General features: G+C 40.0%; 1 protein-coding gene across 8 annotated transcripts in view; it reads left to right on the top strand.

The window, feature by feature from the left end:
* tacc2 (transforming, acidic coiled-coil containing protein 2) overlaps window positions 1–16,415 on the top strand; it is a 176,072-nt gene that overhangs the window by 150,123 nt on the left and 9,534 nt on the right. For 4 of the 8 annotated variants that reach the window (XM_055029382.1, XM_055029384.1, XM_055029383.1 and 1 more), the window contains 3 exons: window positions 14,497–14,650; window positions 15,626–15,775; window positions 16,097–16,189. In XM_055029382.1, coding sequence (XP_054885357.1) covers window positions 14,497–14,650; window positions 15,626–15,775; window positions 16,097–16,189 — 397 coding nt within the window. The remainder of the gene's footprint in view (window positions 1–14,496; window positions 14,651–15,625; window positions 15,776–16,096; window positions 16,190–16,415) is intronic. The other 4 variants (XM_055029388.1, XM_055029389.1, XM_055029386.1 and 1 more) reach the window with 3 other exon arrangements.

A 16,415-nucleotide genomic window follows, 5' to 3' on the forward strand; every position in this document is an offset into this window, starting at 1 on the left:
GCCCACCCACAAAAGTGGTATCAAAACGTGCGGCTTGTTCCCGGCATTGGAGCTATTACTTTATGGGGAATCGGCGTTACGACGGCGACGTAAAAAGCGAAAAACGAGCGAAATTTCCAACTGCCGAAACGCAGAGCATAACTGCCACCAACTGCCGCTCCGCTAGAGTGAAAAATGAAGTGAATTTCTGACCCCAAATAATTTTGAAATCGCCGTCACGCCCACAAATATCGTGCAATCGGTCTCAAACTCGGTCATGACATAGATACGAATGTCTGCTCCGGTAAAATGTTTTCAAAATTTTCTAGGGCTTACGGTTTTTTGTCAAGGTGCTTTAGAGCAAAATCAAGTTCCAGCCTAACTGACGCTCTCCACCATATATTTTCATACTTTTCTGGAAAATTTCAGACCTCAGCGCACACCATTTTTCTCTCATCGCTGTAATTACTATGAATGAGCTACAGATATAATTTGCAGGACTATCGGAGACAAAAAATAGCTCTCTCATATGCTTCAAACGGTTTCCGATACGTATCACGGTTCCGAATGGCAAGGAGTTGTTCGGGCTGCTTTTCCATTATAACTGACTGAGCTGTCTCACAAAAGATAGAAATCTGTCTCTGCCTCACACACATGACAGTTGACCTCTTTAGAACTACAATGACTGCAGGTTAGAACTACACGGAACACTCAGTGCCTACAAAAGAGGTCAGAGCTGATTGTCAGAACTACAACATGGCGCAACTGTCAGTTACTGCTGAGGAGGAATGAGCTGGCCTTTAGAATTACATTGTGTTTGGGCTTTTATCCTGATTTTAACCAACCATTGTTACACACAGTATTTGTGTGTCAATTTTAAATTAAGCTGAATGAAAATTTCAAAATAAAAGCCCTGAGATTTTTTATCACGTAATTGCTCTCTTGGGCATTATGTGACTTTTTAACAAAACCACTGTTAAACTTTGGATTATTTTGGACATTTAAAATGAAGCTTAATGAAAATTTCAAAATAAAACCTTGAATATTTCTCTCAGGCCTGTCAGAAAAACTAACTTCTTCAAGCATTAGAATTAAGTCTCCTTGTGTGTCACACTGACATGACAGTTGACCTCCTCTTTAGAACTACAATTCCTGAAGGTTAGAACTACAACATGGCGGAACACTCAGTGCCTACAGAAGAGGTCATAGGGGAATATAAAAATTACAACATGGTGGAACTGTCAGTTACTGCTGAGGAGGAATGAGCTGGCCTTTAGAATTACATTGTGTTGGGCTTTTTATAACTTATTTTAAGCAGCCATTATTACACACAGTATTTGTGTGGAAACTTTAAATTAAGCTTAATGAAAATTTCAAAATAAAACCTTGAATATTTCTCTCAGGCCTGTCAGAAAAACTAACTTCTTCAAGCATTTAGAATTAAGTCTCTCCTTGTGTGTCACACTGACATGACAGTTGACCTCTTCTTTAGAACTACAATTCCTGAAGGGTAGAACTACAACATGCAGAACACTCAGTGCCTACAGAAGAGGTCATAGGTGAATATAAAAACTACAACATAGTGGAACTGTCAGTTACTACTGAGGAGGAATGAGCTGCTCTTAGAACTACAATTTCTGAACGTTAGAACTACAACATGGCGGAACACTCACTGCCTACAGAATAGGTCATAGGTGAATATAAAAAACTACAACATAGTGGAATTGTCAGTTACTACTGAGGGGACTGAGCTGCTCTTTAGAACTACAATTTCTGAACTTTAGAACTACAACATGGCGGAACACAGTGCCTACAAAAGAGGCATAGGTGAATATAAAAACTACAACATGGTGGAACTGTCAGTTACTACTGAGGGGGACTGAGCTGCTCTTTAGAACTACAATGACTGCAGGTTAGAACTACAACATGGCGGAACACTCAGTGCCTACAGAAGAGGTCATAGCTGATGTCAGAACTACAACATGGCAGAACTGTCAGTTACTACTGATGAGTAATCAGCTGGCCATGACAAGTACTTGGTTTTTGGGAATTTTAGAACTGATTTCAAACTCCATAGTTACACATGGGATTAGTGTTACCATTAAAATTAAGCTTAATGTAAATTTCAAAAAAAAGCCTTGACAATTTTTCCATCAAGTAATTGCTCTTTTGACCACTATATAACTGATTTAACCAATCAGTGTTAAACATGGGATGAGATTGGCCATTTAAAATTAATCTCAATGAAAATTTCAAAATAAAAGCCTTAAGATTCCTTTCTGGCTCATGCTATTTTAGGGAAAATGGCTGCCTCAAACTGATAGAATTAAGTCTCCCCCTGTCTGACTCACAGCTGGCAGAGGATCCATTACCATGGCAACGGAACACAAAGGGGCCAGCTGATTAGGACTACAAAAACGCATCACTGTAGTTCTAACTATGGCAGAACTCAGAGAAAAAAGCTGGACTTTAGAGCTGCTTGTGTTTTGGGCCTTTTATAACTATTTTTAACCAACCATTGTTACACATGGAATTAGTGTGGAAATTTTAAATTAAGCTTTAAAAAAAATTCAAAATAAAAGCCTTGAGAATTTTTAGATTAAATAAGTGCTCTTTTGACCATTATATGTCTGATTTAACCAAATCACTGTTATACATGGGATAACATTGACTATTTAAAATGAAACATTCTGAACATTTCAAAAAAAAAGCCTTAAGATTCGGGCCGTGGCTAATGCAGCGCCGCAGGCGCTGCAATGATATTAGCTTGCATTATCTTTTCCTCTCAAGTTAGGACACTGTCTTGCACAGCAAGACACTGCATTAGCATTAGCTAATTAGCTTTTCTCTGTTTCCCACCAGTGCACTTCCGTAGGCAGTGCAATAAGATTATCCTGCATGATCCTTTACACTCAGGTTAGGGCTCTGCCTTGCACAGCAAGGCAGAGCATTAGCATTCGCCTTTTACCTTGCATGAGGTATTAGCTATTTCCCTTACTTATTACCCATATTTACTATACATGCTTGTGACTCTCCACATTGTATTGATGACATTGCAGCTTTCTTTAGCATGGATGCTAATGTTTAGCATCAGAACGCTGGGTCAAAATCGACGGGCACACTTTGGCAGGCCCCGGTTAAATTTCTTCAGGAATTTTCTAGTTGGGGCCTGCCCATAGCAATGCATAAGGAGAGCAGTGACTGACTTGCGAAGCAAGTCAGTCACTGCCTCCATGCATTGCATGGCAGGCACCTATTAATCTTCACCCAATAGAATGTCTCTTTATTATTATTATTATAACTTATTCTTCCGTAGACCGGAATGCGGGTCGCACCGCTGCGAGCCACCCACAAAAGTGGTATCAAAACGTGCGGCTTGTTCCGGCATTGGAGCTATTACTTTATGGGGAATCGGCGTTACGACGGCGACGTAAAAAGTGAAAAACGAGCGAAATTTCCAACTGCCGAAACGCAGAGCAAACTGCCACCAACTGCCGCTCCGCTAGAGTGAAAAATGAAGTGGATTTCTGACCCAAATAAATTTTGAAATCGCCGCCACGCCCATAAATATGTGCTATCGGTATGAAACTCGGTCATGACATAGATACGAATGTCTGCTCCGGTAAAATGTTTTCAAAATTTTTCTAGGCTTACGGTTTTCTGTCAAGGTGCTTTAGAGCAAAATCAAGTTCCAGCCTAACTGACGCTCTCCACCATATATTTTCATACTTTTCTGGAAAATTTCAGACCTCAGTGCACACCATTTTATATCATCGCTGCAATTACTGTGAATGAGCTACAGATTTGATTTGCAGGACTATAGGAGACAAAAAATAGCTCTCTCATACGCTTCAAACGGTTTTCCGATACGTATCATGGTTCCCGAACGGCAAGGAGTTGTTCGGGCTGCTTTTCCATTATAACTGACTGAGCTGTCTCACAAGATAGAAATCTGTCTCAGCCTCACACACATGACTGTTGACCTCTTTAGAACTACAATTCTGAAGGTTAGAACTACAACATGGCGGAACACTCAGTGCCTACAAAAGAGGTCAGAGCTGATTGTCAGAACTACAACATGGCGGAACTGTCAGTTACTACTGAGGAGGAATGAGCTGGCCTTTAGAATTACATTGTGTTTGGGCTTTTATAACTGATTTTAAGCAACCATTGTTACACACAGGATTAGTGTGGCAATTTTAAATTAAGCTTAATGAAAATTTCAAAAATAAAAGCCTTGAGATTCTTTTATATCAGGTAATTGCTCTCTTGGGCATTATGTGACTTTTTAACAAAACCACTGTTAAACTTTGGATATTTTGGACATTTAAATGAAGCTTAATGAAAATTTCAAAATAAAACCTTGAATATTTCTCTCAGGCCTGTCAGAAAAACTAACTCTTCAAGCACTTAGAATTAAGCCTCTCCTTGTGTGTCACACTGACATGACAGTTGACTGCTCTTTAGAACTACAATTCCTGAAGGTTAGAACTACAACATGGCGGAACACTCAGTGCCTACAGAAGAGGTCATAGGTGAATATAAAAACACACCATGGTGGAACTGTCAGTGACTACAAAAGAGGTCAGAGCTGATTATCAGAACTACAACATGGCAGAACTGTCAGTTACTGCTGAGGAGGAATGAGCTGGCCTTTAGAATTACATTGTGTTTGGGCTTTTTATAACTGATTTTAAGCAACCATTGTTACACACAGTATTTGTGTGGAAACTTTAAATTAAGCTGAATGAAAATTTCAAAATAAAACCTTGAATATTTCTCTCAGGCCTGTCAGAAAACTAACTTCTTCAAGCATTTATAATTAAGTCTCTCCTTGTGTGTCACACTGACATGACAGTTGACCTCTTCTTTAGAACTACAATTCCTGAAGGTTAGAACTACAACATGGCGGAACACTCATGCCTACAGAAGAGGTCATAGGTGAATATAAAAACTACAACATGTGGAACTGTCAGTTACTACTGAGGGGACTGAGCTGCTCTTTAGAACTACAATGACTGCAGTTAGAACTACAACATGGCGGAACACTCAGTGCCTACAAAAGAGGTCAGAGCTGATTGGCAGAACTACAACATGGTGGAACTGTCAGTTACTACTGATGAGTAATCAGCTGGCCATGACAAGTACTTGGTTTTTGGGAATTTTAGAACTGATTTCAAAACTCCATAGTTACACATTGGATTAGTGTTACCATTAAAATTAAGCTTAATGTAAATTCAAAATAAAAGCCTTGACAATTTTTCCATCAAGTAATTGCTCTTTTGACCACTATATAACTGATTTAACCAATCAGTGTTAAATAGGGATGAGATTGGCCATTTAAAATAATCTCAATGAAAATTTCAAAATAAAAGCCTTAAGATTCCTTTCTGGCTCATGCATATTTTAGGCAAAATGGCTGCCTCAAACTGATAGAATTAAGTCTCCCCTGTCTGACTCACAGCTGGCAGAGGATCCATTACATGGCAACGGAACACAAAGGGGCCAGCTGATTAGGACTACAAAAACGCATCACTGTAGTTCTAACTATGGCAGAACTCAGAAAAAAAAGCTGGACTTAGAGCTGCTTGTTTTGGGCCTTTTATAACTATTTTTAACCAACCATTGTTACACATGGAATTAGTGTGGAAATTTTAAATTAACTTTAAAAACATTTCAAAATAAAAGCCTTGAGAATTTTTAGATTAAATAAGTGCTCTTTTGACCATTATATGTCTGATTTAACCAAAACACTGTTATACATGGGATTACATTGACCATTTAAAATAAAACATTCTGAACATTTCAAAATAAAAGCCTTAAGATTCGGCCGTGGCTAATGCAGCGCCGCAGGCGCTGCAATGATATTAGCTTGCATTATCTTTTCCTCTCAAGTCAGGACACTGTCTTGCACAGCAAGACAGTGCATTAGCATTAACACAAACATTAGCATTTCTCTGTTTCCCACCAGTGCACTGCCGTAGCAGTGCAATAAGACTATCCTGCATGATCCTTTCCACTCAGGTTAGGGCTCTGTCTTGCGCAGCAAGGCAGAGCATTAGCATTAGCCTTTTACCTGCATGAGGGTATTAGCTATTTCCCTTACTTATTACCATATTTACTATACATGCTTGTGACTCTCCACGTTGTATTGATGACATTGCAGCTTTCTTTAGCATGGATGCTAATGTTTAGCATCAGAACGCTGGGTCAAAATCGACGGGCACACTTTGGCAGGCCCCGGTTAAATTTCTTCAGGAATTTTCTAGTTATAACTTATTCTTCCGTAGACCGGAATGCGGCTCGCACCGCTGCGAGCCCACCCACAAAAGTGGTATCAAAACGTGCGGCTTGTTCCCGGCATTGGGAGCTATTACTTTTATGGGGAATCGGCGTTATGACGGCGACGTAAAAGCTAAAAACGAGCGAAATTTCCAACTGCCGAAACGCAGAGCATAACTGCACCAACTGCCGCTCCGCTAGAGTGAAAATGAAGTGGATTCTGACCCCAATAAATTTTGAAATCGCCGCCACGCCCACAAATATCGTGCAATCGGTCTCAAACTCGGTCATGACATAGATACGAATGTTTGCTCCGGTAAAATGTTTTCAAAATTTTTCTAGGGGTAACGGTTTACTGTCAAGGTGCTTTAGAGCAAAATCAAGTTCCAGCCTAACTGACGCTCTCCACCATATATTTTCATACTTTTCTGGAAAATTTCAGACCTCAGCGCACACCATTTTCTCTCATCGCTGTAATTACTATGAATGAGCTACAGATATGATTTTGCAGGACTATCGGAGACAAAAAATAGCTCTCTCATATGCTTCAAACGGTTTTCCGATACGTATCACGGTTTTCGAACGGCAAGGAGTTGTTCGGGCTGCTTTTTCCATTATAAACTGACGAGCTGTCTCACAAAGATAGAAATCTGTCTCTGCCTCACACACATGACAGTTGACCTCTTTAGAACTACAATTCCTGAAGGTTAGAACTACAACATGGCGGAACACTCAGTGCCTACAAAAGAGTCAGAGCTGAATGTCAGAACTACAACATGGCGGAACTGTCAGTTACTGCTGAGGAGGACTGAGCTGTTCTTTAGAACTACAACTCCTGAACGTTAGAAACTACAACATGGCGAACACTCAGTGCCTACAGAAGAGGTCAGAGGAGAATATAAAAACTACAACATGGTGGAACTGTCAGTTACTGCTGAGGAGGAATGAGCTGGCCTTTAGAATTACATTGTGTTTGGGCTTTTTATAAACTGATTTTAAGCAACCATTGTTACACACAGTATTGTGTGGAAACTTTAAATTAAGCTGAATGAAAATTTCAAAATAAAACCTGAAATATTTCTCTCAGGCCTGTCAGAAAAACTAACTTCTTCAAGCATTTATAATTAAGTCTCTCCATGTGTCACACTGACATGACAGTTGACCTCTTCTTTAGAACTACAATTCCTGAAGGTTAGAACTACAACATGGCGGAACACTCAGTGCCTACAGAAGAGGTCATAGGTGAATATAAAAACTTCAACATGGTGGAACTGTCAGTTACTACTGAGGGGGACTGAGCTGCTCTTTAGAACTACAATTCCTGAAGGTTAGAACTACAACATGGCGGAACACTCAGTGCCTACAAAAGAGGTCAGAGCTGATTGTCAGAACTACAACATGGCGGAACTGTCAGTTACTACTGAGGAGTAATCAGCTGGCCATGACAAGTACTTGGTTTTGGGAATTTTAGAACTGATTTCAAAACTCCATAGTTACAACATGGGATCAGTGTTACATTAAAATTAAGCTTAATGTAAATTTCAAAATAAAAGCCTTGACAATTTTTTCCATCAAGTAATTGCTCTTTTGACCACTATATAACTGATTTAACCCAATCAGTGTTAAACATGGGATGAGATTGGCCATTTAAAATTAATCTCAATGAAAATTTCAAAATAAAAGCCTTAAAGATCCCTTTCTGGCTCATGCATATTTTAGGGAAAATGGCTGCCTCAAACTGATAGAATTAAGTCTCCCCCTGTCTGACTCACAGCTGGCAGAGAATCCATTACCATGCAACGGAACACAAAGGGGCAGCTGATTAGGACTACAAAAAGCATCACTGTAGTTCTAACTATGCAGAACTCAGAGAACAAAGCTGACTTAGAACTGCTTGTGTTTTGGGCCTTTTATAACTATTTTTAACCAACCATTGTTACACATGGAAATTAGTGTGAAAATTTAAATTAACTTTTAAAAAATTTCAAAATAAAAGACTGGACAATTTTTACAATAAATAAGTGCTCTTTGACCATTATATGTCTGATTTAACCAAATCACTGTTATACATGGGATTACATTGACCATTTAAAATGAAACATTCTGAACATTTCAAAATAAAAGCCTTAAGATACGGCCTGGCTAATGCAGCGCCACAGGCGCTGCAATGATATTAGCTTGCATTATCTTTTCCTCTCAAGTTAGGGCACTGTCTTGCGCAGCAAGACAGTGCATTAGCATTAGCACAAAATATTAGCATTTCTCTGTTCCCCACCAGTGCACTGCTGTAGGCAGTGCATAAGATTATCCTGCATGATCTTTTTCCATTCAGGTTAGGGCTCTGCCTTGCGCAGCAAGGCAGAGCATTAGCATTAGCCTTTTACCTTGCATTAGCTATTTCCCTTACTTATTACCCATATCTACTATACTGAATGCAGTAAGTCATGCTTGTGACTCCACATGTATTGATGACATTGCAGCTTTCTTTAGCATGGATGCTAATGTTTAGCATCAGAACACTGGGTCCAAATCAACGGGCACACTTTGGCAGGCCCCGGTTAAATTTCTTCAGGAATTTTCTAGTTAATATTATTCTTCCGTAGACCGGAATGCGGCTCGCACCGCTGCGAGCCCACCCACAAAAGTGGTATCAAAACGAGCGGCTCGTTCCCGGCATTGGAGCTATTACTTTTATGGGGAATCGGCGTTACGACGGCGACGTAAAAAGCAAAAAACGAGCAAAATTTCCAAACTGCCGAACCGAAAAGCTCAACTGCCAAAACCTAGAGTGTAACTGACGTTTCGTTAGAGTGTGGGAAGCAGTGCGATTCTGACCCCAAATAAATTTTGAAATCGTTGTCACGCCCACAAATATCGTGCTATCGGTATGAAACTCAGACATGACATCGATACGAATGTTTGCTCCGGTAAAATGTTTTCAAAATTTTTCTCGGCCTTACGGTTTTCTGTCAAGGTGCTTTAGAGCAAAATCAAGTTCCAGCCTAACTGACGCTCTCCACCATATATTTTCATACTTTTCTGGAAAATTTCAGACCTCAGCGCACAACATTTTTCTCTCATCACTGTAATTACTATGAATGAGCTACAGATATGATTTGCAGGACTATCGGAGACAAAAAATAGCTCTCTCATATGCTTCAAACGGTTTTCCGATACGTATCACGGTTTCCGAACGGCAAGGAGTTGTTCGGGCTGCTTTTTCCATTATAACTGACTGAGCTGTCTCACAAAGATAGCAATCTGTCTCTGCCTCACACACATGACAGTTGACCTCTTTAGAACTACAATTCCTGAAGGTTAGAACTACAACATGGCGGAACACTCAGTGCCTACAAAAGAGGTCAGAGCTGATTGTCAGAACTACAACATGGTGGAACTGTCAGTTACTACTGAGGAGGACTGAGCTGGCCTTTAGAATTACATTGTGTTTGGGCTTTTATAACTGATTTTAAGCAACCATTGTTACACAAAGGTTTAGTGTGGCAATTTTAAATTAAGCTTAATGAAAATTTCAAAATAAAAGCCCTGAGATTCTTTTATATCACGTAATTGCTCTTGGGCATTATGTGACTTTTTTAACAAAACCACTGTTAAACTTTGGATTATTTTGGACATTTAAAATGAAGCTTAATGAAAATTTCAAAATAAAACCTTGAATATTTCTCTCAGGCCTGTCAGAAAAACTAACTTCTTCAAGCATTTAGAATTAAGCCTCTCCTTGTGTCACACTGACATGACAGTTGACCTCCTCTTTAGAACTACAATTTCTGAAGGTTAGAACTACAACATGGCGGAACACTCAGTGCCTACAAAAGAGGTCAGAGCTGATTGTCAGAACTACAACATGGCGGAACTGTCAGTTACTACTGAGGAGGAATGAGCTGGCCTTTAGAATTACATTGTGTTTGGGCTTTTTATCACTGATTTTAACCAACCATTGTTACACACAGTATTTGTGTGGAAATTTTAAATTAAGCTGAATGAAAATTTCAAAATAAAACCTTGAATATTTCTCTCAGGCCTGTCAGAAAAACTAACTTCTTCAAGCACTTAGAATTAAGTCTCTCCTTGTGTGTCACACTGACATGACAGTTGACCTCTTCTTTAGAACTACAATTCCTGAAGGTTAGAACTATAACATGGCGGAACACTCAGTGCCTACAAAAGAGGTCAGAGCTGATTGTCAGAACTACAACATGGCGGAACTGTCAGTTACTACTGATTAGTAATCAGCTGGCCATGACAAGTACTTGTTTTTTGGGAATTTTAGAACTGATTTCAAAACTCCATAGTTACACATGCGATTACTGTTACCATTAAAATTAAGCTTAATGTAAATTTCAAAATAAAAGCCTTGACAATTTTTCCATCAAGTAATTGCTCTTTTGACCACTATATAACTGATTTAAACCAATCAGTGTTAAACATGGGATGAGATTGGCCATTTAAAATTAATCTCAATGAAAATTTCAAAATAAAAGCCTTAAGATTCGTTTGTGGCTAATGCAGCGCCGCAGGCGCTGCAATGATATTAGCTTGCTTGATCTTTTTTTAGTCAGGTTAGGGCTCTGCCTTGCTCAGCAAGGCAGAGCATTAGCATTAGCCTTTTACCTTAAATGAGGTATTAGCTATTTCTGACTTATTAGCGATATTTGGTATGGTGAATGGAGTAAGTAAATTACAGAGAACATGCTCGTGATTGTCCACATGCTACTGACAGTATTCATTCTAACATTAGCATTTTTGCTAATTTTAGCTTATACACTTAATTTAACATACTGAATGGTGCAAGTTCAGGTTAGTGAACATGCTTGTGATTCTCCACATGATACTTTGTCATTTTTAGCAAAGCTTAGCATGGATGCTAATGTTTAGCATCAGAACGCTGGGTCCAAACCGACGGGCACACTTTGGCAGGCCCCGGTTAAATTTCTTCAGGAATTTTTCTAGTTATAGTTCTTTATTTTTCTTCCGTAGACCGGAATGCGGCTCGCACCGCTGCGAGCCCACCCACAAAAGTGGTATCAAAACGTGCGGCTCGATCCCGGCATGGGAGCTATTACTTTTATGGGGAATTGGCGTTACGACGGCGACATAAAAAGCGAAAAACGAGCGAAATTTCCAACTGCCGAAACGCAGAGCATAACTGCCACCAACTGCCGCTCCGCTAGAGTGAAAAATGAAGTGGATTTCTGACCCCAAATAAATTTTGAAATCGCCGCCACGCCCACAAATATCGTGCTACCGGTATGAAACTCAGACATGACATCGATACGAATGTCTGCTCCGGTAAAATGTTTTCAAAATTTTTCTAGGGCTTACGGTTTTCTGTCAAGGTGCTTTAGAGCAAAATCAAGTTCCAGCCTAACTGACGCTCTACACCATATATTTTCATACTTTTCTGGAAAATTTCAGACCTCAGCGCACACCATTTTTATCTCATCGCTGTAATTACTGTGAATGAGCTACAGATATGATTTGCAGGACTATCGGAGACAAAAAATAGCTCTCTCATATGCTTCAAACGATTTTCCGATACGTAGCACGGTTCCGAACGGCAAGGAGCTGTTCGGGCTGCTTTTTCCATTATAACTGACTGAGCTGTCTCACAAAGATAGAAATCTGTCTCTGCCTCACACACATGACTGTTGACCTCTTTAGAACTACAATTCCTGAAGGTTAGAACTACAACATGGCGGAACACTCAGTGCCTACAAAAGAGTCAGAGCTGATTGTCAGAACTACAATATGGCGGAACTGTCAGTTATTACTGAGGAGGAATGAGCTGGCCTTTAGAATTACATTATGTTTGGGCTTTTTATCACTGATTTTAAGCAACCATTGTTACACACAGTATGTGTGTGGACATTTTAAATTAAGCTTAATGAAAATTTCAAAATAAAAGCCCTGAGATTTATATCACGTAATTGCTCTCTTGGGCATTATGTGACTTTTTTAACAGAACCACTGTTAAACTTTGGATTATTTTGGACATTTAAAATTAAAATGAAAATTTAAAAATAAAACCTTGAATATTTCTCTCAGGCCTGTCAGAAAAACTAACTTCTTCAAGCATTTAGAATTAAGTCTGTCCTTGTGTGTCACACTGACATGACAGTTGACCTCTTTAGAACTACAATTCCTGAAGGTTAGAACTACAACATGGCGGAACACTCAGTGCCTACAAAAGAGGTCAGAGCTGATTGTCAGAACTACAACATGGCGGAACTGTCAGTTACTGCTGAGGAGGAATGAGCTGGCCTTTAGAATTACATTGTGTTTGGACTTTTATAACTGATTGTAAGCAACCATTGTTACAGACAAGATTAGCTTGGCAATTTTAAATTAAGCTTAATAAAAATTTCGAAATAAAGCCTTGAATATTTCTCTCAGGCCTGTCAGAAAAACTAACTTCTTCAAGCACTTAGAATTAAGTCTCTCCTTGTGTGTCACACTGACATGACAGTTGACCTCCTCTTTAGAACTACAATTCCTGAAGGTTAGAACTACAACATGGCGGAACACTCAGTGCCTACAGAAGAGGTCATAGGTGAATATAAAAACTACAACATGGTGGAACTGTCAGTTACTACTGAGTAGGACTGAGCTGCTCTTTAGAACTACAATTCCTGAAGGTTAGAACTACAACATGGTGGAACACTCAGTGCCTACAAAAGAGGTCTGAGCTGATTGTCAGAACTACAACATGGTGGAACTGTCAGTTACTACTGATGAGTAATCAGCTGGCCATGACAAGTACTTGGTTTTTGGGAATTTTAGAACTGATTTCAAAACTCCATAGTTACACATAGGATTAGTGTTACCATTAAAATTAAGCTTAATGTAAATTTCAAAATAAAAGCCTTGACAATTTTTTCATCAAGTAATTGCTCTTTTGACCACTATATAACTGATTTAACCCAATCAGTGTTAAACATGGGATGAGATTGGCCATTTAAAATTAATCTCAATGAAAATTTCAAAATAAAAGCCTTAAGATTCCTTTCTGGCTCATGCCTATTTTAGGGAAAATGGCTGCCTCAAACTGATAGAATTATGTCTCCCCCTGTCTGACTCACAGCTGGCAGAGGATCCATTACCATGGCAACGGAACACAAAGGGGCCAGCTGATTAGGACTACAAAAAACGCATCACTGTAGTTCTAACTATGGCAGAACTCAGAGAAAAAAGTTGGACTTTAGAACTGCTTGTGTTTTGGGCCTTTTATAACTATTTTTAACCAACCATTGTTACACATGGAATTAGTGTGGAAATTTTAAATTAAGCTTTAAAGAATTTCAAAATAAAAGCCTTGAGAATTTTTATATTAAATAAGTGCTCTTTTGACCATTATATGTCTGATTTAACCAAATCACTGTTATACATGGGATTACATTGACCATTTAAAATTAAACATTCTGAAGATTTGAAAATAAAAGACTTAAGATTCGGCCGTGGCTAATGCAGCGCCGCAGGCGCTGCAATGATATTAGCTTGCATTATCTTTTCCTCTCAAGTTAGGGCACTGTCTTGCGCAGCAAGACAGTGCATTAGCATTAGCACAAACATTAGCATTTCTCTGTTCCCCACCAGTGCACTGCCATAGGCAGTGCAATAAGATTATCCTGCATGATCTTTTCCACTCAGGTTAGGGCTCTGCCTTGCGGAGCAAGGCAGAGCATTAGCATTAGCCTTTTACCTTGCATGAGGTATTAGCTATTTCCCTTACTTATTACCCATATTTAGTATACTGAATGCAGTCAGTCATGCTTGTGACTCTCCACATTGTATTGATGACATTGCAGCTTTCTTTAGCATGGATGCTAATGTTTAGCATCAGAACGCTGGGTCAAAATCGACGGGCACACTTTGGCAGGCCCCGGTTAAATTTCTTCAGGAATTTTCTAGTTATTATTATTATTTCAGTGGTAAAAACATTTCCTCAATACTCTTTAGAAAAGTAAAGTATAACTCAGCATGGTTTAATACTGCAGTTTTCTTTATTTTATAGGTGCTATAAGTTTTTTTCTCCCCCAAAGCTTGGAGTTATCTGATTTTTTTTGTTCGAAATGATGCTACTTTGATAAGATACTTTCATTTTAAGGTATTTGTTAACATAAAATATTAATTATCTCTTCTGTCTATTTTACATAGACGTCTCGTACGCTCCTTGACACTTTTACTCAGACCTCAGATTGTTGTCCTTCTGCACAGGAGTTTTGAGGAAATGGAAGCCCAGATATCTGCAGGCATGAAGACGCCGGTGTTGAGCCCGCGGCCCGGTCCCGATGGTTCCGCTGGAGATAAGGGCAGGAAGAGAGAGAGTGAGGTCCTCAGCCGGACACAGAGCATAGAGAGGGACGAGCAGGTGAGACCAGGGTTCTTGGTAAACAGCTGGCATTGATCACATTGCCAGAATGAAAGTCAGAATAAACTGGCTTTCATTTATCTGTGTACTCATCATCATGTATGGGAATTACAGATGCATCTCAGTAGATTCTGTAATAAAAGGGGAATTTATTTCAGTAACTTACATGGAAAAGTTAACTTTGAAACCCTCCACAAAGAGAGTAAACCACAATTTTTTTAAAGCTTGATGTTCAGAGTGCTGTCAAATATTTTCATTAAAAAAGTTTAGTGGAAGAAAAAAGTCCTGGATGTAGGTTACAACTGTACTTCTGAAACTAAGGTATCTGTATGTGACTTACTTGGACTGCTGCTCAGTTCTCCTCTGTTCAGATTAAAGGAGATTTTATGTAATCTGGATTGGATTATTTTGAGTGTTGAGTATATGCCGTATGAACATGGACATACTTTTTAGTAGACTAACATTTGTGTTTTTGATTGGATCTCATAGGTTATTGTTGTGGCTTGTGCCCATTTCTGTCATTTTGCCCTTCGACTAAACTTTCTATTAAAATTCTTAGATACAGCATTCTATTGACAGCCTGGCTCTTTAGAAATTTGCTTATGTTGCTTACTTTACTATTTTTATTTTGTAGTTTTCATTAGGGGTAAGCTGCAATCGTAAAATAGAATCTTCTAATTTATATTCCATTTTATTGAGATGCACCTGTATGTCATGTTTTTATTTAGTTGCACCTTACTCCATGTTGTTGTCTAATCAAAATCGAGCACCTTAATCCAGAGACTTTATGCCAGGACTCGAGTCATAGTGATTCTCCAAAAATCAGCCCCTTCACACACTTTTTCCCAGCTTTGGTTCAGGAAATAAGCTGCCACTCAAACACTCAGCGCTTGCTTTGCTGTCCCGTCCCGTCCCATCCCCCTTCCCCTTCCTTACCCCTCATTCCTCTGCCCACTCCTCCTGGTGCCCCTGTAGCCCTCTGGCAAGGGCCCCGTGGTGGCTCCTGCTCCAGCCCAGGCCATGCCCCTGTTGTTAGACAGGCTGTCAGAGTGTGAGGACCCCCTGCAGTACCTGGAGCCTGACCTGGCCGAGACCAACCCAACCGCATTCGCCCAAAAACTACAGGTGTGTTGCCCCACCTCGACGAACCTCGAAGGTCCTGGCTCTTGAGAGGAAATGTGACTGTGTGTGTTTTTGTTTCCACATCGTTCCCATTGTGTCAACGTACTTCATCCCTTTCATCTTTTTATGTTTCCTCCTCCCTGTACTTGCAGTTTTTGGCTTGCTGGGTGAAGTAGATTAATGATTGGTAAAATGCAGACGGCAGCAAATGTGTGCTCTCAATTCAAGTCTTTGTATGTTTCCCTTTGCTCTCTTCAACCCTCCTCCCTTACCCCGCCAATCCCTCCCCCTCTGATATTTGGCCCTCCCCTGTGTGCGGCCAAGGAGGAGCTGGTGCTTGCAGCCCTGAGGCTAGAGGCTCTGCAAGTAGCTCAAAGCATCTCTCAGTGCCCCTCCCTCTCCACTGTAACCCCCCAGGTACTGCGCTGAGTCAGCCTGCACCTGCTGTATTCAGTGTGTGTGGGTGAGCGTGTTTGCTGCAGAAAATAGGAATCTTGAATGACTGATTAGGGAAAAGCAGGTGTAGCTGAAGTGGGTCATTGTAGACTGTGGTGTTTGCATGGGTGTGTCTCGGCTTGCCAATCGGCCCCTTCGGCATGGCGGCTGTGCTGCAGTATCCACAATCCTGGTGCCCCCTCTCCAC

Source organism: Poeciliopsis prolifica, unplaced genomic scaffold (genome assembly GCF_027474105.1).
Source record: "Poeciliopsis prolifica strain line A6 unplaced genomic scaffold, Auburn_PproV2 SCAFFOLD005, whole genome shotgun sequence".
Lineage (NCBI taxonomy): Eukaryota > Metazoa > Chordata > Actinopteri > Cyprinodontiformes > Poeciliidae > Poeciliopsis > Poeciliopsis prolifica.